The sequence below is a fragment of the Salmo salar genome, chromosome 18 (genome assembly GCF_965601325.2).
Source record: "Salmo salar chromosome 18, fSalSal1, whole genome shotgun sequence".
Taxonomy (NCBI): domain Eukaryota; kingdom Metazoa; phylum Chordata; class Actinopteri; order Salmoniformes; family Salmonidae; genus Salmo; species Salmo salar.
Window position 1 is genome coordinate 27,839,150 of NC_138308.1, and position 23,435 is coordinate 27,862,584.

Genomic DNA, 23,435 nt, shown 5'->3' on the forward strand with positions numbered 1-23,435 from the left:
TCCTACCTCTGGTGTCTGGGTTGATCCAGGACGTGGCACAGTGGATTTTCAACGGGCAGCCGTTGAACACCTTGGAGAAACAGGCCCCCATCTGAGGAGCAAGAACGATGGAGGTTGGACAGTTAGAGGGAAGCCAAACACAATAGTAATCTTTCTTGAAATGTCTTGTTTTGAAAGCTCCATTTTAGAGGTCAACACCATAGTTGACTTGGATTCATAATGTTTCAGTAAGTTGGCGTGTCTGTAAAGGCGGCATCATACTCACGTGGACCTTGGGTGTGGGTGGAAGACCATTACTGATTGGCTTCTGAAAAGAGGGGGAGGAGATGCATACAGAGAGACACAGATAAGGACAATGATCACTGGTCCACATTCATTTTAGATGAATGGTTTACTGGCTTTAATAATAATCAGTATGGTGATGCCCTAGTGTGAAAGGAATGTATTGAAATGTCAGTGTTAATAAGGAGAGTGTGCGGGATCTGGTGGCATTACTGGAATGTCCTTCTTGTCTTTCCGTATGGGGACACTAGGGGGCATGGTGGACTGCCTCTCTGCAGCACTGTCCTTTTCTCCATTCTGGTGAGAGCTCAATCCATTACCTGCAGCAGGAGACATGTTTATTACACTTACCTCGGTGAGTGTGTGCATGCCTCTGTGTGTGTGTGTGTGTGTGTGTGTGTGTGTGTGTGTGTGTGTGTGTGTGTGTGTGTGTGTGTGTGTGGTATTTAACACGCATGAGATTAAAGCGGCATTTACACAGGCAGTCTAATTCTGAACTTCTGCCCAATTACAAGCAAAAGAGCAGTCTGAGGTCAAAAGACAAATGAGTAGAAAAAGCTCCTAATTGGGCTGCCTGAAGACAGTAGCTCAATGGTGTGAGTGTTCTACTGAGACGTACACACATATGCTAAAATATAATTAGTACTAATCAGTATATAATGGAATATATTTGGTTAGGATTAAAAGAGTGGGACATCTCTCAAACTAAATGATTCGATCATGCTAACACACTGAGCTGAGAATGGCGTAGCACATTTTGGATGCTGGATTCCATTCAGAGAGTTCCATTACATTTTGATTGATCATGGACAACATGTGATATCAACGATGGGAGAGAGGAGGCAGGAGATTGGTTACAGACAGAGTCACATGACTGCAGCAACACAACACTGCACTCAAAGTATTCAGACCTCTTAACTTTTTCCACATTTTGTTACGTTACAGCCATATTCTAAAATTGATTAAATAATTTTTCCCCCTCATCAATCTACACAAAATACCCTATAATGACAAAGCAAAAACGATTTTTTCTCTCTCATTTTTGCAAATTTGTAAAAAAATAACCAACTGAAATATCACATTTACATAAGTATTCAGACCCTTTACTCAGAACTTTGTTGAAGCACCTTTGGCAGCGATTACAGCCTCGAGTCTTCTTGGGTATGACGCTACAAGCTTGGCACACCTGTATTTGGGGAGGTCTGTCAGGTTGGATGGGGAGCATTGCGGCACAGATATTTTCAGGTCTCTCCAGAGATGTTTGATCGGGTTCAAGTCTGGGCTCCGGCTGGGCCACTCAAGGACATTCAGAGACTTGTCCCGAAGCCTCTCCTGCGTTGTCTTGGCTGTGTGCTTTGCGTCGTTGACCTGCTGGAAGGTGAATCTTCACCACAGTCTGATGTCCTGAGCACTCTGGAGAAGGTTTTCATCAAGGATTTCTCTGTACTTTGCTCCGTTCATCTTTGCCTCAATCCTTATTAGTTTCCCAGTCCCTGTCGCTGAAAAACATCCCCACAACATGATGCTGCCACCACCATGCTACACCGTAGGGATGGTGCCAGGTTCCTCCAGACGTTTGGCATTTAGGCCAAAGAGTTCAATCTTTGTTTCATCAGACCAGAGAATCTTGTTTCTCATGGTCTGAGAGTCTTTAGGTGCCTTTAGGCAAACTCCAAGCGGGCTGTCATGTGGTCTGGCCACTCTACCATAAAGGCCCGATTGGTGGAGTGCTGCAGAGATGGTTGTCCTTCTGGAACATTCACCCATCTCCACAGAGGAACTCAAGAGCTCTGTCAGAGTGACCATCAGGTTCTTGGTCACCTCCCTGACCAAGGCCCTTCTCCCTTGATTGCTCAGTTTGACCGAGTGGCCAGCTCTAGGAAGAGTCTTGGTGGTTGGTTTTTGCTCTGACATGCACTGTCAACTATGGGGCCTTTACATAGACAGGTGTGAGCCTTTCCAAATCGTGTCTAATCAGTTGAATTTAACACAGGTGGACTCCAATCAAGTTAAGTTGTAGAAACATCAAGGATGATCAATGTAAACAGGATGCAGCTGAGCTCAATTTTGATTCTCATAGCCAAGGGTCTGAATACTTAAATAAGGTATCTTTTTTATTTTTAACAAATTTGCAAACATTTCTAAAAACCTGTTTTCGCTTTGTCATTATGGGGTATTGTGTGTAGATTGCTGAGGATTTACATTTTATTTAATACATTTAATACAGTCTGTAACGTAACATAATGTTGAAAAAGTCGAGGGATCTGAATACTTTCCGAAGGCACTGTATACATCCACAGACGGACAGAGGAAAGGAGGGAGAGAAAGTGCGAGACACTACGGACGCTGATTGATGGGACTAACAACCAATCAGGGAGGAGTGACGTCTACGGGGCTACCAATCGGCCGGCCTTACTCTCTTCTTCCTCCTCCAACACATCTTCCAACTCCTCTTCCGTGTGTGGGGCATGAAGCCACTCCCAGAAATGCCTAAAGCTCCCAGCATCATTCCCCTCGGGCTCTGAGTCAGCCTGGCTCTGTGTACTCTCGTTACCTAGGCTACTGCGTCTGTGGGGGGGCAGGCGTGGGGGTGGAGGGCGGGGGGGTACATTTGAGGCGGGTCGGGCAGGGCTCTCTGGTACGGGGCAGCGCTTGATGGTCCCCCCTTCGTCTACATCATCCTCTCCCTGGGACGGGCTCTCCTGGGGCGGACAGATAGATTTGGGCTGGAAGGGGAGAGTGAGAAAATGGAGAGATGAGACACCGAGACAGAGAGTAAGAGACACAGAGACAGCAGAAAGGTAGACAATCTCTACAGGTTGATTAATGCTTGCCCTTTCATTCCTAATTTGTCAAGCTCTGCTGCCCATCTTACAAATGTAATGTCAATAGTTTGAATTAGCTTTGAGAGAAAATATTGATGTATGCAACTCTGAATTTTGCTCGAGGGTCCTTTCCACTAAATACTAGTCTTGGTTGTTTGATCGTGATCCAAAATGCTGCAGTATGATACATGCTGGTGGTCCTACCTTGGGGGGAAGTGGGGGTGGGACCTTCGGCCTCATGATGGTACTGTGTTTGCTAGAGGGAAAGAGATTGAGGTGGGGTTAGTTTTGTAAGACAGTGACAAGATTCAGAAGGTTCCACATACTGACAGTTACAAAACAATGTTGTCACAATAAGTGTTAACACAGAATGACAGACACAGCGACAGACTATCACTTCAAACAACATGGTCTCCTATCACAACACAGTGTTAGACAACTAAGTAACACAACGTAGTTTTAGACAACAGGACAGTTGTGGGTAAAGACAACAAAGGTCTGTCAACCCCAGAAAACACCACAAGACAACTGACACACAAGATGTTAGCATTCCCTTGAACAGGATCTCCCAAAGGTGCAGTCAATGTAATGTGTATGTACAGTATGTTCCAGTCAGATACCACTCAAATCATGACGGACATAGACATGGCATTAATCAGAGAACACCTTCAACCCCTCCATCATGACAGACACAGACATGGCACCAATCAAATGGAGTCACAAGTTCAACGTCACCATGAGAGAACACAAACCTAGTGGCACTGGGTTAAACCAGAGGGTTGGGGATTGGATGGACCCCAAGACAACCATGTCAACAGTAAGGATACAAGCAGCGAGAACCCACATTGGAAACAGACGGCAAACAGGCGGTATGAACAAACACCGAGATCAGAAAGCATGGTAGCAGGTGTCACAGAATGAACACACACGAAGAAACAGATAATGAACGGTAGGGGTCAGGGGTTACAGCAACGCAGTCTGACCATAGAACCCAAACATGACAACAATCACGTTCATTATCTCACAGATGGAAGACGATGGGAGCACAGTTAGCTAGATCACTTAGAGGAAACAACACGACATGTGTCAGAAACTTTTAGATAGTTCTGCTGTACTGCGTTAATGAACAAGACCCATGTCTGAGTCCGAAGATCAAACTCCACTGAGGGAGGAAACAGGGATACTGGAGGCGCAGAGACGGACGGAGAGGGGTTTTTGGCCAGGGAGGAAGCACAAGAGGGCACTAAAGGCACAGCACGGGCGTGGTGTGGAATGCAGCATGAAGACGTGTGAATGAAACTGGAAGAGGTAGCCTTCTTCCTCCTCCTCCTCCTCAGAGAGGGCGGATGGACTAAAACACGAGAAGGACTTACAGTTGAGTTTCATCATAATCAGTCTCTAAATGTGACCCCTGAGGAGATTGGGGGAGGGGACTCACAGCAAGGCAAAGAGGCCATATGACCCCTGAGGAGATGGTGATAGATGGAGGGGGGGGGGACTCACAGCAAGGCAAAGAGGCCATATGACCCCTGAGGAGATGGCGATAGATGGGGGGGGGGGGGGGGGGGAGACACAGCAAGGCAAAGAGGCCATATGACCCCTGAGGAGATGGCGATAGATGGGGGGGGGGGAGAGACACAGCAAGGCAAAGAGGCCATATGACCCCTGAGGAGATGGAGATAGATGGAGGGGGGGACTCACAACAAGGCAAAGAGGCCAAGAGGCAAAGTCAAGCTGCTCTCCTCTTTCACCCACTGGGAGGAGACACTGAGACAAGGGGAAATTAACTCAACTACACCACTAGGGTAACATAATGACATCACTTAAACTACATAAAAGGTACATAAGAACTACATTGCAATAGAATTAAACCAAATAGGAATATGTCTTACTAAACCTTAATACTATATTTTGCTAATTTTACGTATAGAGCTGGGTGATTTCAACATAGACTGTGTAACTAGATAAGGCTTATACTAAGTAATTAAGTCAGTGTATAAGCCATGCTTTGTTGAAGTTCACGGTGTCAGGTGATCTCACAGGGCAGCCTGCACTGACTAAGCATTGAACAACAATGGACACAACATAACCAAGCCATAACGCAGCAGTCAGAGCAGATACAGTTAGCTTGACACTGATTGGCTGGATTAGTCCTGCGTTAACACTGATTGGCTGCTGGTGGGCGCGGTTAGGGCACGTCAGCAAATCAAAAACCAGAGCAGTTGCAGGTGGAGACCTGTGGGGCGTGGCCTAACTCACCCCTGCTTAAGCTCCTCCTCCACTGATTTGAGAAGAGTCCTGTCAAGTAACGAGTGAAACGGACGAAGGAGAAGTGTCAACTCAGTGACAGAATCACACATGACATGAGTAAAGGTGTTATTTCTCAGAGGGGGGTTCTGACCTAATTTAACACAACATTTTTTTATGCTACAGGGCAAAAACCCATGGAAACCGCAGAGAAGATTAATTCAGCGTGCTTGAGTGTGATAGTGTGTGAGTTTCATCCCAGCTGAGATGACATCATAACCCATCGAACATTTACACCTTAGCCACTCAAAGCTGTACACTCAGCTGCGATGTGTGAAGCGGTCAGGTCAGCTATGTTTAAGCAACAGTGTGTTTGTGTATGCACGTGAGTGTGCATGAGAGAAAATTAGAATATGAACCCTATGAGGCTGTCCAGTGGGAGAAGGATATGAACCCTATGAGGCTGTCCAGTGGGAGAAGGATATGAACCCTATGAGGCTGTCCAGTGGGAGAAGGATATGAACCCTATGAGGCTGTCCAGTGGGAGAAGGATATGAACCCTATGAGGGTGTCCAGTGGGAGAAGGATATGAACCCTATGAGGCTGTCCAGTGGGAGAAGGATATGAACCCTATGAGGCTGTCCAGTGGGAGAAGGATATGAACCCTATGAGGCTGTCCAGTGGGAGAAGGATATGAACCCTATGAGGGTGTCCAGTGGGAGAAGGATATGAACCCTATGAAGCTGTCCAGTGGGAGAAGGATATGAACCCTATGAGGCTGTCCAGTGGGAGAAGGATATGAACCCTATGAGGCTGTCCAGTGGGAGAAGGATATGAACCCTATGAGGCTGTCCAGTGGGAGAAGGATATGAACCCTATGAGGCTGTCCAGTGGGAGAAGGATATGAACCCTATGAGGCTGTCCAGTGGGAGAAGGATATGAACCCTATGAGGCTGTCCAGTGGGAGAAGGAATGTGGACATCAATTGTACAGTAATGAGATAACAGAATAAGATTCAGAGTGCCTCAGATGTGGAAGGAGTGGCTTTTTCAATAATCCTCGTCTGATTTATCCTATACACTGAAAACACACCATATATCAATCCATCCCATCCTGCAACGGAGCAGATCATTATAGGTTTAAGCAGCAGCAAGTCTGTCTATGTTATTACACACACACACACACACACACACACACACACACACACACACACACACACACACACACACACACACACACACACACACACACTTCTTCTGAGCTGAGTTCCAGGAAAGGTGTCATGAATAAATGATCAGATGCATCAGATGCCTTTCTCTCTACAGGAAGTCACCTCTCAGTACCACACTACCATCTGCTCGGGCTAATCCGTATACAGATAAAACAGGAGGACAGGAGCGGGGGAGGAAGGGAGAGCGGGGGAGAGCGGGGGAGGTGAGGACAAGAGAAGGTGAAGAAGAGAGGAGAGAGAGTGGGGGAGGCGAGGACAGTTGAAAGAAGAAGAGAGGAGAGCTGGAGAGGCAAGGAGAAGAGATGAAGGAGAGATAGGGAGGAAAGATGATCAAGCATAGGGAAGGGACGGGAAGAACAGAGGACGAGGATGAAAGGTGGAGGAAGAGGAGTAGAAACCCAGAAAGAGTGACTTACTTGTTCCCTCCCACCAGGCTTGGAGATTCCTGTCCATAGTCCCGTTGAAGATCCTAGGAGGCATATCACAATTACAGGACTGTTTCTGAAACACGACGACACACAGTCAATGTGGAAAGGCACCATGGCTGAGGTTACCTACTGTACGGCATCAACTATATTAAGAGCTGAGACACATGCATACACACACAACACCTACAAACACTTAGAGATTGTATGGAGAGAGACAAGGGTGAGTGTGGTGTAACCTCAATGACTCCCTGGTCACACTGATGACACGAATGAACAGGCCATCCAGGATGTTACAGTACCTTGACTCCGTGAGAATAACCTCAGGGGCTGGCAAGGCTGATGACACTACAAGTCAGAGGTCACCACTGCAGTGGTGCTTAGAGAAAAAACACTGAATTATGATAGTTTCTAATTATGATGGATGTTTCTAATTATGATGGATGTTTCTATTATGATGGATGTTTCTAATTATGATGGATGTTTCTAATTATGATGGATGTTTCTAATTATGATGGATGTTTCTAATTATGATAGATGTTTCTAATGTGCATGTGCGATAAAAGTAAAGGGATATGACAGCATTTTGCACTATGGAACACACACACACACGTCACCCTTCGCCCATACCGTTGTAGCTAATTCTGCTGAGATACCTCTATTCAGTAGATTTTCCATTCATATCATTCACATAACATACTCATCTCTGTGTGTGTGTGTGTGTGTGTGTGTGTGTGTGTGTGTGTGTGTGTGTGTATGTGTGTGTGTACTGCATCAATGTGACTGACTTTACTGAACAGTATCATTGCGGGTAGGGTTGCACATTTTGGGACATATTCAGAGGTGGAAAGATTCCGTGGTAATTAACGCAAATTAATATTAATACCATTTAAATGTAGATGTTTTTTGCATTGGATATATTTACCATATCATATGGAGACAGAAACATAAACAATTTACCTTATTATAAGTAGACATAATTGCAAATGATTAAATCCTTCCAATAGAAATTTTAAAAAACTATAATTGACCTTTAATTAAATGAGATGACTCTTCACATGGGATGATTTCACTGAACAACAAAAGGGAATATTGAATGATCCCCAATGATCCATCGCATCTCCCAAAAACGTTTTCAACATACATCTGTAAAATGATAGTCTAGAAACTAAAGCTTTGGTTGTCTTCCTCTCAGGCTTCCATGTCTTCTCCCTGGACCTCCTCAATGTCCACCTCTTGAACATCAGACTCTGAGGCCTCATCTTCACGGTCACTTTCCAACCTTGCTGAGGATGGATTGTTGTCAGGCTCAAAAAGCCTCAAATTTGCCCAGATGGCCACCAACATTTCAACCATTGTATTAGTCAGCCTGTTGTGTGCTTTGGTGTGTGTGTTTCCAAACAAGGACCAGAGGCGGCTGATGTTGGTGGGATTTGGAGGATGATGGAGACAACAGGGGAAAGAGCCTCAGATCCACAAAGTCCCTTCCACCAGGTGGCTGATGAGATATGTTGGCACAACTGCCATATTGCATCTCCATCCCAAACCCCTTGCTTAGAGGTGTACTTCACCAGACTGCCAAGAACCTTGCCCTCATCCAGGCCAAGGTGGCGAGACACAGTAGTGATGAGACCATAGGTCTTGTTGATCTCCGCACTGGACAGGATGCTCTTGCCAGCATACTTGGGGTCCAACATGTACGCTGTGGCGTGTATGGGCTTCAGGCAGAAGTCTTCATGCTTTTTGATGTATTTCAGAACTGCAGTTTCCTCTGCTTGGAGCAACAGTGAAGTGGGCAGGGCAGTACGGATTTCTTCTCTTACATCTGCAAGCAGAGTCTGAACATCAGACAGGATGGCATTGTCTCCCTCAATCCGTGCAATGGCTACTGATATAGGTTTCAGGAGTTTGAGGCTGCTTACCACTCTCTCCCAAAATACATCATCCAGGAGGATCCTCTTGATGAGGCTGTCCATATTGGCAGACTGTGATATGGCTATTGCTTGGAGAGACTCCTTCCCCTCCAGGAGACTGTCAAACATGATGATGACACCACCCCAACGGGTGTTGCTGGGCAGCTTCAATGTGGTGCTCTTATTCTTCTCACTTTGCTTGGTGAGATAGATTGCTGCTATAACTTCATGACCCTTCACATACCTAACCATTTCCTTGGCTCGCTTGTAGAGTGTATCCATTGTTTTCAGTGCCATGATGTCCTTGATGAGCAGATTCAATGCATGAGCAGCACAGCCAATGGGTGTGATGAGAGGGTAGGACTCCTCCACTTTAGACCAAGCAGCCTTCATGTTCGCAGAATTGTCTGTCACCAGTGCAAATACCTCCTGTGGTCAAAGGTCATTGATGACTTCCTTCAGCTCATCTGCAATGTAGAGACCGGTGTGTCTGTTGTCCCTTGTGTCTGTGCTCTTGTAGAATACTGGTTGAGGGGTGGAGATGTAGTTAATTATTCCTTGCCCACGAACATTTGACCACCCATCAGAGATAATTGCAATACAGTCTGCTTTCTCTATGATTTGCTTGACCTTCACATGGACTCTGTTGAACTCTGCATCCAGCAAATGAGTATATAAAGCATGTCTGGTTGTAGGGGTGTATGCTGGGCAGAGAACATTCAAAAATCTCTTCCAAAACACATTGCCTGTGAGCATCAGAGGTGAACCAGTTGCATAAACAGCTCAAGCAAGACATTCATCAGCATTTCTCTGACTACGTTCCTCCATTGAGTAAATAAAAATTATGATTCCAGGAGGACCGTGAGCTGTTGCTATCGATAAGGTGTCGGATTCATCATTTTCACCTCGAATAGAAGTAGAGGGACTTTTATTGTCAGAGGTTGCTTGTTGTGAGCGCTGAGGGAACTTTATGCACTTTGCCAGATGATTCTGCATCTTTGTTGCATTTTTCACATATGATTTGGCACAATATTTGCAAATGTACACAGCCTTTCCTTCTACATTAGCTGCAGTGAAATGTCTCCACACATCAGATAGTGCCCGTGGCATTTTCCTGTAAAGATTAGGAAAAAATGTGTAAATAAAAACCAAATACAATTCCATGTATAGATAAATAGTTAAGCAGTTAGATTAAACAACTCCTTTGTAAGATACATTTTTTTTTAATGTAACATATGGAAACAGGTGAATTAACTCTCCTCAGTTAGCAGGCACAAGCAAGCTAAAACCCACATGGTAGCAAAAACTAACTAGCAGAAATTGTTAATAAGTTAGAAATGATTTAAACACACTTTGCTGTAGGCTACTATTTATTAGTTAACAAAAAATCATGTACTGTATGTCATATCAAATATTTTCAACCCACCCAGTATTGTAATCAAAACTTACCAGAAAGCATGTAGTCTTTGGCTCAGACAGTGTAGTAGTGTGGGCTCAATAGCATCTCATTAGTGTGCAAGATCTTGAGAATCAGCTGTACATGTGATGGAAGAGTGCACTGTGCATGCAGAGGGTTGCAATTCCATTGAATTGGGGATAGTTTAACCAAAATATGCCACAATACCTAGAATTGCCTTATGTGTATCCCACAAAAAAGGTTCACTGTTATAAGATAACGTTTTGATGAATTTAAGCAAAATTCCCAACATTCCAGGGCTCAACTTCCCATGGAAAATTTCCAGAAGAAATCTGGAAGTTTACCAGAAAGTTTCTGACCCTTTGCAACCCTAAATGCGGGTCCCTCAGATCAGAGGACATATCGATTTTTCCAGTCAGGATATAGATACCGGTATTCCCCCTTCACAGCTAAGTGACAGACTGTGACTCCTACGGACCAACACACCGCAAACTGACAGCCATACTACATTAAGCCAAAGAGAGCTCAGCTAACATATTCTTACTTATGCTAACAAACTGCCATATCCTGCTGCCTCAGTCATGTCAACAAATCCCCCAGTATTCATATGAGGGAAAGAAATGAGGTCTAACGAGTTTAATTGTGACTGTGGAGTCAGTGGTCTGAGTCAGCAGTATTATTTGGCATTTGGGAACAGGGGGGACTGGTAATGGCAACGTAGGGCTTGATCTGTTCCCGATCTAATAGGCCATGGCCTCAGGGGTCCAAGTCAGTCACAGGTTTCCCTATGAGGAGGTTCATCCATCTCTCTGCAGTACAGAGACATCCCTCTCCCTACAGTACAGTCGTGGCCAAAAGTTGAGAACGACACAAATATTAATTTCCACCAAGTTTGCTGCTTCAGTGTCTTTAGATATTTTTGTCAGATGTTACTATGGAATACTGAAGTATAATTACAAGCATTTCATAAGTGTCAAAGGCTTTTATTAACAACTACATGAAGTTGATGCAAAGAGACAATATTTGCAGTGTTGACCCTTCTTTTTCAAGACCTCTGCAATACGCCCTGGCATGCTGTCAATTAACTTCTGGGCCACATCCTGACTGATGGCAGCCCATTCTTGCATAATCAATGCTTGGAGTTTGTCAGAATTTGTGGATTTTTGTTTGTCCACCCGCCTCTTGAGGATTGACCACAAGTTCTCAATGGGATTAAGGTCTGGGGAGTTTCCTGGCCATGGACCCAAAATATCGATGTTTTGTTCCCCGAGCCACTTAGTTATCACTTTTGCCTTATGGCAAGGTGCTCCATCATGCTGGAAAAGGCATTGATCGTCACCAAACTGTTCCTGGATGGTTGGGAGAAGTTGCTCTCGGAGGATGTGTTGGTACCATTCTTTATTCATGGCTGTGTTCTTAGGCAAAATTTTTAGTGAGCCCACTCCCTTGGCTGAGAAGCAACCCCACACATGAATGGTCTCAGGATGCTTTACTGTTGGCATGACACAGGACTGATGGTAGCGCTCACCTTGTCTTTTCCGGACAAGCTTTTTTCCGGATGCTCCAAACAAATCGGAAAGGGGATTCATCAGAGAAAATGACTTTACCCCAGTCCTCAGCTGTCCAATCCCTGTACCTTTTGCAGAATATCAGTCTGTCCCTGATGTTTTTCCTCGAGAGAAGTGGCTTCTTTGCTGCCCTTCTTGACACCAGGCCATCCTCCCAAAGTCTTCGCCTCACAGTGCGTGCAGATGCACTCACACCTGCCTGCTGCCATTCTTGAGCAAACTCTGTACTGGTGGTGCCCCTTTCCAGCAGCTGAATCAACTTTAGGAGACAGTCCTGGCGCTTGCTGGACTTTCTTTGGGCGCCTTGAAGCCTTCTTCACAACAATTGAACCACTCTCCTTGAAGTTCTTGATGATCCGATAAATGGTTGATTTAGGTGCAATCTTACTGGCAGCAATATCCTTGCCTGTGAAGCCCTTTTTGTGCAAAGCAATGATGACGGCACGTGTTTCCTTGCAGGTAACCATGGTTGACAGAGGAAGAGCAATGATTCCAAGCACCACCCTCCTTTTGAAGCTTCCAGTCTTTTATTCGAACTCAATCCGCATGACAGAGTGATCTCCAGCCTGTGTTAACGAGAGAGTCACTGACATGATGTCAGCTGGTCCTTTTGTGGCAGGGCTGAAATGCAGTGGAAATGTTGTTTTTAGGATTCAGTTCATTTGCATGGCAAAGAGGGACTTTGCAATTAATTGCAATTCATCTGATCACTCTTCATAACATTCTGGAGTATATGCAAATTGCCATCATACAAACTGAGGCAGCAGACTTTGTGAAAATTAATATTTGTGTCATTCTCAAAACTTTTGGCCACGACTGTATATCATCCCTCTACCTACAGTATATCATCCCTCCATCTCCATTCCACTCACTCTATACAGTTTTCCCCCCATCCCTCCATTCCTCTCTCTCTATACAGTTTTTCCTCCATCCCACTCCCTCTATACAGTTTTTCCCCCATCCCTCCATTCCTCTCTCTGAGCCTTAGATGTGCTGGTGAGGTCTAACAGGTTGTGTGGTTGAAGACCATCCAGTTCAAATAACAACCAACATAAGACCAGAATAACAACAGAAACAGCCAATGAGGCGAAGACGGCTTCACAGACACAAATGAACAAACAGTTACTGACATCCATCAAACTTAGACACTCAAAAGAACCACGAAAGAGACAAGGCAAACTGAAAGAGGACATTTAAGCGTTAAGAAGAAGAGAGACGACCCAGAAGAAGAAATGGAGAGATGTGGGAAAATACCAGATTAGATCTCGCCGTGTAGTACAGCTCTTCTGCACAGTCCAAAAAAGGGTCAGAGTCGGGCTGTTCAACAGGCAGAGTGAGAAAGACCCATTAATTCAAAGTTAATGCCATCCAATCAGAGAAAGGGATTAAAGCAGGGGAGAGGATGGATAAGAGAGGTAGGGAGTGAGGGATGAGAGTGAGGGGAGAGAAGAGGGGTGGCCATGCATGCCGTATGAACCCTGCACTGAAACCTCAGCCAGGGGCGCATTCAGACAAATTTAGGAGAAAAAAGGACAGGGAATATGCTAAACTGGGAAATTGATAATACGGAAGACTTGAGATCAGAAATGCATTAATTGGGATTTAAACTTCAGCAGAGTCGCAGCTAATTGGGCCTATCTATGTTTTTCCCCCCCCCCTGTTACGGCACCAACACACAGGGTTCAGCCACAGTGGTATTAGGGGGACACTGCAGGACCAGGCTACTCACCAGCTCATGATGGGGCTCTGTCTCCTTCCTCAACGGGGGGTCAAACTTCACCTGGCCAACTAGATAGAGAGAGATAGAGAGGATAGAGAGATAGAGAGATAGAGAGATAGAGAGATAGATAGATAGATAGATAGATAGATAGATAGATAGATAGATAGATAGATAGATAGATAGATAGATAGATAGATAGATAGATAGATAGATAGATAGATAGAGAGAGAGAGAGAGAGCGATAGAGAGCGATAGAGAGCAATAGAGAGAGAGACAGAAATAGAGAGAGAGAGAGAGCGCGAGAGAGAGAAGTTTAACTGCACAGCCGCAGGTAGAGCTAGATGAGTGAGTGTGTTGAGGTACTTTAACAGAGGAGTGTGTGTGTGTGTGTGTGTGTGTATGTGTGTGTGTTCCTTCACTACATGGTTTGAGGAGCCGTTCATCTGTGGAAGCTGAAAAGAGTAGATTATACTCATGCCAACGTTAATCCTGACAGACAGAGGTTCACTAAACTGTGATTACCATGAACTCACAAAGAAATGAATGTGTCAGTCAATCCACACCACAGAAAAGCACACTGCCAATAACCACAGACTGTGATAAAACTGAATCCACCACAGCCACACAGAGTCAGCCTAGTCCTGGACTAAAAAGCACATTCAATGGTGATTCTCCACTAAGCATGCTTTGTAGTCCAGGAGTCAGCTCAATCTGGGTCTGGGAAACTGGTCCAGTCACACAGACACTTACAGGTGATCTCAGACAGCGTCTTCCCTTCCCTGGTGCTCCTGCTGGTGGAGCGAATCCGATGGGGAACAGACACTGGAGACTGTCAGGAAGAAAACAGAATAGAATACCTAAATATCCAAGACACATACATAACACATACAGTTGAAGTCGGAAGTTTACATACACTTAGGTTGGAGTCATTAAAACTTGTTTCTCAACCACTCCACAAATTTCTTGTCAACAAACTATAGTTTTGGTAAGTCGGTTAGGACATCTACTTTGTGCATGACACAAGTCATTTTTCCAACAATTGTTTACAGACAGATTATTTCACTTATAATTCCCTGTATCACAATTCCAGTAGGTCAGAAGTTTACATACACTAAGTTGACCGGGCCAGTAAACAGCTTGGAAATTTCCAGAAAATTATGTCATGGCTTTAGAAGCTTCGGATAGGCTAATTGACATCATTTGAGCCAATTGGAGGTGTACTACTGAGTTTAAAGGCCTACCTTTAAACTCAGTGTCTCTAATTTACATCATGGGAAAATCAAAAGAAATCAGCCAAGACCTCAGGAAAAAATTGTAGACCTCCACAAGTCTGGTTCATCCTTGGGAGCAATTTCCAAACACCTGAAGGTACCACGTTCATCTACAAACAATAGTATGCAAGTATAAACACCATGGGACCACGCAGCCGTCACACCGCTCAGGAAGGAGACGCGTTCTGTCTCCTAGAGATGAACGTACTTTGGTGCAAAAAGTGCAAATCAATCCCAGAACAGCAGCAAAAGGACCTTGTGAAGATGCTGGAGGAAACAAGTACAAAAGTATCTATATCCACAGTAAAACGAGTCCTATATCGACATAACCTGAAAGGCCGCTCAGCAAGGAAGAAGCCACTGCTCCAAAACCGCCATAAAAAAGCCAGACTACGGTTTGCAACAGCACATGGGGACAAAGATCATACATTTTGGAGAAATGTCCTCTGGTCTGATGAAACAAAAATAGAACTGTTTGCCCATAATGACCATCGTTATGTTTGGAGGAAAAAGGGGGAGGCTTGCAAGCCGAAGAACACCATCCCAACCGTGAAGTACGGGGGTGGCAGCATCATGTTGTGGGTGTGCTTTGCTGCAGGAGGGACTGGTGCACTTCCCAAAATAGATGGCATCATGAGGAAGGAACATTATGTGGATATATTGAAGCACCATCAAGACATCAGTCAGAAAGTTAAAGCTTGGTCGCAAATGGGTCTTCCAAATGGACAATGACCCCAAGCATACTTCCAAAGTTGTGGCAAAATGGCTTAAGGACAACAAAATCAAGGTACTGGAGTGGCCATCACAAAACCCTGACCTCAATCCAATAGAAAATGTGTGGGCAGAACTGAAAAAGTGTGTGCGAGCAAGGAGGCCTACAAACCTGACTCAGTTACACCAGCTCTGTCAGGGCCAAAATTCACCCAACTTATTGTGAGAAGCTTGTGGAAGGCTACCTGAAACATTTGACCCAAGTTAAACAATTTAAAGGCAATGCTACCAAATACTAATTGAGTGTATGTAAACTTCTGACCAGCTGGGAATGTGATTAAAGAAATCAAATCTGAAATAAATCATTCTCTACTATTATTCTGACATTTCACATTCTTAAAATAAAGTTGTGATCCTAACTGACCTAAGACAGGGAATTTTTACTCTGATTAAATGTCAGGAATTTTGAAAAACTGAGTTTAAATGTATTTGGCTAAGGTGTATGTAAACTTCCGACTTCAACTGTACATACACACATCATCACGCACACATAACCCAAGTCATAATGCTTAAAATTACAATAATGCTTAAATTAGTGTCATTCCTCAGTCCAATAACTGTACAGTAGTACATTAAATCCTGTGCAAACTTCATCATCTAACAAAAACATAATTCAACCTCTCTCTGAGGGAAAAGGACAGTGCTGAGCATCCAAGAGAATTTACTGTCACTAAGATGTGTATATTTGAAGGGACTGAAATTGTTCTGATCTCTGACCTATGAGTCAGGGAAAATTAGAACAATGGCCCAGTCAGTCACAACAACGTCTCCGCCTACACGGCAGCAACAGAACACAGCAAAGACAGACCACACTGCAAACAGGCAATTAAACCATGGCAACGCAAGGCAGCAGGAGATGTCTCAACAAAAACAAAAGATGCAGATCAAGGAGCTCAAATTCACGTCATCCATTGACTTAAGTGGAAGTTTCCTTTACCAGTCTTCTTGTGAGACCAAACACATACTGATATATACACACTACATACAGATAGAACCCTGCAGCTCGACCTCACCTCAGCATACCTAACAAGTTCTAGTTACTATATGCATGTTCATGCACTACACACACCCTTGGCCTAGCACATAGCCAGACAAATCACAAGCCTGTTAAAATTAGCTTTAACAAACTGATGTACAAAAACAATAGAAGGCATGTTTGAGCTGGGAGTAACTTATTCTCAGTTTAACTGCATGTAGCCAGCAGCATACCACCCTGCGCCAGCAGCACACCACCCTGCGCCAGCAGCACACCACCCTGCATCCCACTGCTGACTTGCTTCTGAAGCTAAGCAGAGTTGGTCCCTGGATGAGAGACCAGACGCTGCTGGAAGTGGTGTTGGAGGGCCAGTAGGAGGCACTCTTTCCCCAGGGCAGTGATTGGGGACATTTCCCTGTGTAGGGTGCTATATTTCGGATGGGACGTTAAACAGGTGTCCTGACTCTCTGTGGTCACTAAAGATCCCATGGCACTTATTGTAAGAGTAGGGGTGTTAACCCTGGTGTCTTGGCTAAATTCCCCAATCTAGCCCTCATACTGTCACCAGTTTACAATTGGGTCATTCCTCTCCCCTGTAACTATTCCCCAGGTCGTTGCTGTAAATGAGAATGTGCTCTCAGTCAACTTACCTGGTAAAATTTTTAAAAGCCTATTCACGCCTAAAACACAATCTTCAAAATCCCACATGCAGAAAGATTGAACAAAGTAAGTAACACAAACTCCATGAGCAGGGTTCATTGACAAGGTCCAGTCTATCTGACCACACACAGATTGGTGTTAGTTAGTGCTCTGTTACTGCAGGTACTGATCACCAAGGTACTGGTGCAGTTCTAATGCAGGCCACACTGATACCTTCTTGCGGATGGCAAAGCGAGGAGCTCGCCGAGCACCAGGGGTGATGGGAAGGAAGTGGCCCCTATACTTAAACTGAGGAAGGAGCAGAGAGAGGGATAATGGAGGAGAGAGAAAATATGTAGAACTCGGACAGTAAAGAGATCAGAACGATGGTACGACCAATGAGGACAGGTGTCAGTCTTCATCCAGTCATTTGATTGGATAAAACTGGAGCTGTAAAGGTTGGGGTGGTGACTGTACCTCTGGTTCAGGGTCGTCATCATCAAAGTCATTGTATGTGGTGTGGTCTGGGTTGCTGGCTTTGTCCAGCAGCTCGATGGCCAGGGTTCGACTGAGAGGCTGTGACACAAATGGGTGCTGTGGACACAGGAAGAGGATTGTGAGGTCACAGCCTACAGGATGGCCATTGCATTTACACTTCTCTAAACTGGTAATCAATGATTGGCTGGTTAACATGTTTTCTTGACAGACACTGAAATCTAGTGTTTCCATTTAGACTGGGGGTACCTGTAATAGTTTCTCTGCTGTTGGCCTCTTCTTGGGACTTTTCGTCAGGGACAATTTGACAAAATGATGGAAATTATTTCCCCTTTTATATGAGGAGACAGAACAAACAGATACATGTTAGAACATTTATGATTTTAATATGAATTGAAAAATCAGGGGTTGGAACGTAAATTATTTTCACATTTTTTCATTCTGAACAGAATCACAATTTTTGGGGGTTCCGTTCCACTGTTCCGACCAGCAAAATAAAGTTGGAACCCCAAAAAAGTTACGGTTTATATTGTTCCCTTTGTAACCTGTGAAATCTAACAGTTTACATTTAGTTCATTAAATGACTTCACCAATCAGCGTGGTTAGAGCAGGCAAGCTGGTTGATAACATGTGTGATGGACAGACAAGTTTAGTCTTTGGCGCTAGAAGCGGATGGAATTTAGCAGGTGGGGAGAGAGCGAGAGAGGTTTGAGGAGGAGGCTTGAAGCACTGGGAATTAGAGATTGATATGGGAGTGAAAATGTATTAATATGTGGGCAATGCTTGTCCCGTCATTTTTTCCCCCTGTACTGTCCTGATCCCGCAACAGTTCTATAACCCCAGAACTTTCCTGTCCCGTCCCAATAAAAATCACTCCCGTCCCGTGCTCATTTGTGGACGCAGAATTAGGAAGTATTGAAAATAGTTTCAGTAATCCAATATGCGACTGTGATGTGGTTGTCTTACCTATTTCAGTTAAATGCACTGACTGTAGGCCTAAGTCTCTCTGGATAAGAGCATATTCTAAATGACCTAAATGTATATCGATTAAGGCTGGAGGATGAGGACAAAGAGCCCAGCAGGATGGTCTGCACATAACAGCACCTGCATAAATCTGTAGGCTCCAGCTGAGCACTGCCCACATATGAACATTAACAACCCATTAACATTTACAACATGAACATCGAAAAAACCTGAGCGGCAGTATTGCATCAGTCAATCTATTTTTATTTCCCTCTTCACCGCAGATGGCACGGGTTTAGTTAAATACACGAAGAATTGGGCTTGATGGTAAAGTGAGTAGAGCAGGTATACTGCTTCAGGCCGCTTGTCCAACCCTCCAGTTGATAGCCTATTTGTTTAAACACCAGCATTTCTTACAAGCCATGTATTACTGTAGCAAGGTGCGAGAGTGAGCCGACAGAAGGGGGAAATGTACAATTTATTTTGTATTTACTTTTATTAAGTAAACTATATTAGGCCTAGCCTACACAGTTGGTGCTTTTACAAAATGCTCCACACATGACATATTTACGACCAAAAAACTCAGTTTGTAACTATTCCTGTACTGCCCGTTCCTGTAGACTGTTGATCCTGTCCCGAACTTCACAGAACTTCACTCCAATTCCTGACAGAATCCCGCGGGACCCTCCGGAGTCCTGTTCCTGTGTCATACTCTACTTGGCATCTTAAGACATGCATTATCTGAATTAGAGTCACAGATTTATACTTGTGGCTTCTATGGAGGAACTTTGAATGTCTTTTGAGCTAGCTAGCTAACAAGATTGTGTGTGCAGAGTGGCACCAGAATTAATAAAACATCTTGCCTTCTTGTAGTTAATAAATCCAACATGAAACGTGATAACTAGGCCTATTGCAGGGCTCTCCAACCCAGTTCCTGGAGAGCTACCCTGTAGGTTTTCAATCCAACCCCAGTTGTAATTAACCTGGTTCAGCTTATCAACCAGCTAATTATTAGAATCAGGTGTGATAGATTAGGGTTGGAGTGAAAATCTACAGGACGGTAGCTCTCCAGGAACAGGGTTGGATAGCCCTGGCCTATAATAGCCTTAACTAGCATTGAAAAAGTTGATTCATTCTTCTCTAGTTAATAAAAAAAATCTCTCTCCCTATCTTCTGAGTCACGATTGCAATGTCAGTACAGCAGCCTATGCTTCAGATGGGGGAGGGGCTACAGTAGCCTATGCTTCAGAGGGGGGAGGGGCTACAGTAGCCTATGCTTCAGATGGGGGGGGGGGGGGGGGCTACAGTAGCCTATGCTTCAGATGGGGGGGGGGGGGGGGCTACAGTAGCCTATGCTTCAGATGGGGGGGGGGGCTACAGTAGCCTATGCTTCAGAGGGGGGAGGGGCTACAGTAGCCTATGCTTCAGAGGGGGGAGGGGCTACAGTAGCCTATGCTTCAGAGGGGGGAGGGGCTACAGTAGCCTATGCTTCAGAGGGGGGAGGGGCTACAGTAGCCTATGCTTCAGAGGGGGGAGGGGCTACAGTAGCCTATGCTTCAGAGGGGGGAGGGGCTACAGTAGCCTATGCTTCAGATGGGGGGGGCTACAGTAGCCTACGCTTCAGATGGGGGGGGGCTACAGTAGCCTATGCTTCAGAGGGGGGAGGGGCTACAGTAGCCTATGCTTCAGAGGGGGGAGGGGCTACAGTAGCCTATGCTTCAGATGGGGGAGGGGCTACAGTAGCCTATGCTTCAGATGGGGGGGGCTACAGTAGCCTATGCTTCAGATGGGGGGGCTACAGTAGCCTATGCTTCAGAGGGGGAGGGGCTACAGTAGCCTATGCTTCAGAGGGGGGAGGGGCTACAGTAGCCTATGCTTCAGATGGGGGAGGGGCTACAGTAGCCTATGCTTCAGAGGGGGGAGGGGCTACAGTAGCCTATGCTTCAGAGGGGGGAGGGGCTACAGTAGCCTATGCTTCAGATGGGGGGGGGCTACAGTAGCCTATGCTTCAGATGGGGGGGGCTACAGTAGCCTATGCTTCAGATGGGGGGGCTACAGTAGCCTATGCTTCAGAGGGGGAGGGGCTACAGTAGCCTATGCTTCAGAGGGGGGAGGGGCTACAGTAGCCTATGCTTCAGATGGGGGGAGGGGCTACAGTAGCCTATGCTTCAGAGGGGGGAGGGGCTACAGTAGCCTATGCTTCAGAGGGGGGAGGGGCTACAGTAGCCTAAACATGCACATACACTGACAAACATTTTCAGCTTGCAGGCAGACACTGGAATATGTTTGAGTGACAGAGAGGGCTTTGCATAGGCGCTTTGTTGCATTTTTTTGTGGGACTAGAAAAAATGCCTGGAACGTAAAAGAACGTTCCCGTGTGTCTCAGTTGGTAGAGCTTGGGGTTGTGGGTTTGATTCCCACGGGGGACCAGTACGGGGGGAAAAAACATGAAAATGTACGCACGCACTACGATAAGTCGCTATGGATGAGCTTCTGCTAAATGACTAAAATGTAAATTAACCAGTTCCCAGCATTTTAAATAATGGTTCCATTCCAGTACTGATCACTTTCATTCCAGGTTCCTGTTTGTTCTTTTCCGGTTTTCGGTTCTGTTCCCTGAACAGTTTCCAATCCCTGCTATTCACAGAGGAGAACATGAACCCTTACCACTTCACTTTGTCTTTCAATTTGGGCGGCTGGAAATTACTCTTTGTCATCAAGAAAAGGGCCCTGGAAAGTAAGAAAACAGACTTGGTTTGTAGAACAAAAAGAACAAGAAATATCCAGCATCACATCACATTGTCAAGGCTTCATTCACACATCTCCCAGCACACATACTACCTCATGGGGTGCAGGTCAAACATAGGAGGCTGCAGCTCGGCCAGCTCAATGGCGGTGATGCCCACGGCCCAGATATCACACAACTGGTTGTAGCCTCCCTTCCTCTCCACTGCTGCCACCTCTGGAGCCATCCTGAGAGGAGGGAGAGGGAAAAAAGAATAAATAAAAGAGTACTTAGCATCAGTCATGAACCAATTAATCATTGTGAGTCAATCAATTCCAGCCATAACACTAATCATAACACTGTCCAGAGCAATATGAATGGTCTGTCACATCCTTAGATCAATAAGTCAATTAACCACACCATCATGTCAGAGCCCATCCAGAGTGTGACACCGAGTGGAGTGACCAGCGGTGAAGCTCACCAGTATGGAGTTCCAATGAAGGACTTCCTCTTAGCCAGCGTGGCAGTGATCTGTGCTGATACACCAAAGTCAGCTAAGGAGATAGAGGGAAAATAGAGAGAAAATTAGCAAAAGATAATAAGTATTGTGAGATCTTATTCTAATACAGTAGGTAACTTAGGCTGCGTTTAGACAGGCTCTAGCCAGATCTGATTTGAAAAGATCTGATGTGATTGGCCAAAAGACCAATTAGTGGCAAAAAAATATCTGAATTAGGCTGCCTGTGTGAATGCAGCCTAAGTAGTCAAGGTGAGGCTTTGGCAACTGATATCTGGTTGAAGGGAAAGCAATGGTTGTCCAAGACCTTACCTAATTTCACATAGCCGTTGTCTGTCAATAGAATATTTGCTCCCTATGAGAAAAAGTTACAGGGTCAGGCAAAAAATAACCACACCAAACAAGGTTTGAAAGTCAATCATCTCTACTTGAAAGCACGCTTATTGCCATCATTGACATGGCATTACCTTAATGTCTCTGTGCATTTTGCCTTTGTTGTGGAGATAGTACAAACCCTGTAAGGAAGGGAGAAAACAACACATCACTAATTCTTAGTCAATCTGACCCATAGATTCACACGTCAGCAGGGGAAAAAAACGTACCTGAAGGGTTTCCCGTGACATATACGCAATCTGAGACTCGGACAGAGGCCCAGTCACTGGAGAGGAGGGAGAAAGAGGGCAGAGTTTAAGAGCAAGGCAAAGTATCTGAAGCATTTCATACACAAGTTTGAGTTCAACACCAGATGTTTGACTTACGAGTGCTATTTACTGTGCTGGCTGGCTATGACAGCTTAAGTGGGAGAGTGGGAAGAGTGTGGATATTGATTGCAACAAGCTTTCATCTACTGTGCTTTACACAGCTATTCTATTAGGGTGACTGTGAGCATGGGTGAATGCATAGGTCACCACAGTGAGTGACTTTGTGAATGTGGGAACGGGTGTGTGCTTGAAGAGACTATGTGCGCACATGTGTGTGTCCTACCGTGATAAATATCCTGCAGAGATCCTCCTCCGCAGTACTCCATGCTGATCCATAATTTATCTCTCCTGAAGGAGAAGGGAAGTGATACACTCACAGACCACAAGATAGCAAGACTGATGCTGTCCCAATCAGACAACAAGTCTCGATTAGACCAAAGACAGACATTTTAGCTGTACTTTAAATTTTGCTCCATCTAAAACGACAACATATTCAATGTCATGCCTGAAATAGCTGTATCATTTGAGTCCAACTTCAGAGAGTTGTAATACTGTCTATCCATACCGGATCTATCAGTATGTCAGTCTTACCGGAGATAGCTGCCGAAGTAGGCCACGATGTTGGAGTGTTTGCAGTCCTTCATCACAATGATCTCCTGCTGCACCACCTCAAAGTCCTCACCTGTTAATCAAACAGTCAGTCATCCGATCAGTTACATGTTCAGGCCATAAAGCATTAGCCTGGTGGT

General features: G+C 45.0%; 1 protein-coding gene across 8 annotated transcripts in view; it reads right to left on the bottom strand.

The window, feature by feature from the left end:
• LOC106577155 (mitogen-activated protein kinase kinase kinase kinase 3) overlaps positions 1 to 23,435 on the bottom strand; it is a 69,924-nt gene that overhangs the window by 7,410 nt on the left and 39,079 nt on the right. For 3 of the 8 annotated variants that reach the window (XR_014381369.1, XM_014154959.3, XM_014154958.3), the window contains exons 3-22: positions 23,278 to 23,368; positions 22,970 to 23,034; positions 22,588 to 22,643; positions 22,453 to 22,500; positions 22,298 to 22,340; positions 21,950 to 22,022; positions 21,585 to 21,716; positions 21,411 to 21,473; positions 18,030 to 18,111; positions 17,763 to 17,879; positions 17,520 to 17,594; positions 14,379 to 14,457; positions 13,638 to 13,696; positions 13,163 to 13,225; positions 7,002 to 7,054; positions 3,312 to 3,363; positions 2,837 to 3,008; positions 496 to 602; positions 266 to 307; positions 7 to 91 (exon numbers count right to left, since the gene is read on the bottom strand). Coding sequence is in view for 7 of the 8 variants with exons in the window: in XM_014154959.3 (XP_014010434.2) it covers positions 7 to 91; positions 266 to 307; positions 496 to 602; positions 2,837 to 3,008; positions 3,312 to 3,363; positions 7,002 to 7,054; positions 13,163 to 13,225; positions 13,638 to 13,696; positions 14,379 to 14,457; positions 17,520 to 17,594; positions 17,763 to 17,879; positions 18,030 to 18,111; positions 21,411 to 21,473; positions 21,585 to 21,716; positions 21,950 to 22,022; positions 22,298 to 22,340; positions 22,453 to 22,500; positions 22,588 to 22,643; positions 22,970 to 23,034; positions 23,278 to 23,368 (1,557 nt within the window). In the remaining variant the exon portion in view is untranslated. The remainder of the gene's footprint in view (positions 1 to 6; positions 92 to 265; positions 308 to 495; positions 603 to 2,836; positions 3,009 to 3,311; positions 3,364 to 7,001; positions 7,055 to 13,162; positions 13,226 to 13,637; positions 13,697 to 14,378; positions 14,458 to 17,519; positions 17,595 to 17,762; positions 17,880 to 18,029; positions 18,112 to 21,410; positions 21,474 to 21,584; positions 21,717 to 21,949; positions 22,023 to 22,297; positions 22,341 to 22,452; positions 22,501 to 22,587; positions 22,644 to 22,969; positions 23,035 to 23,277; positions 23,369 to 23,435) is intronic. The other 5 variants (XM_014154963.3, XM_082964866.1, XM_014154964.3 and 2 more) reach the window with 3 other exon arrangements.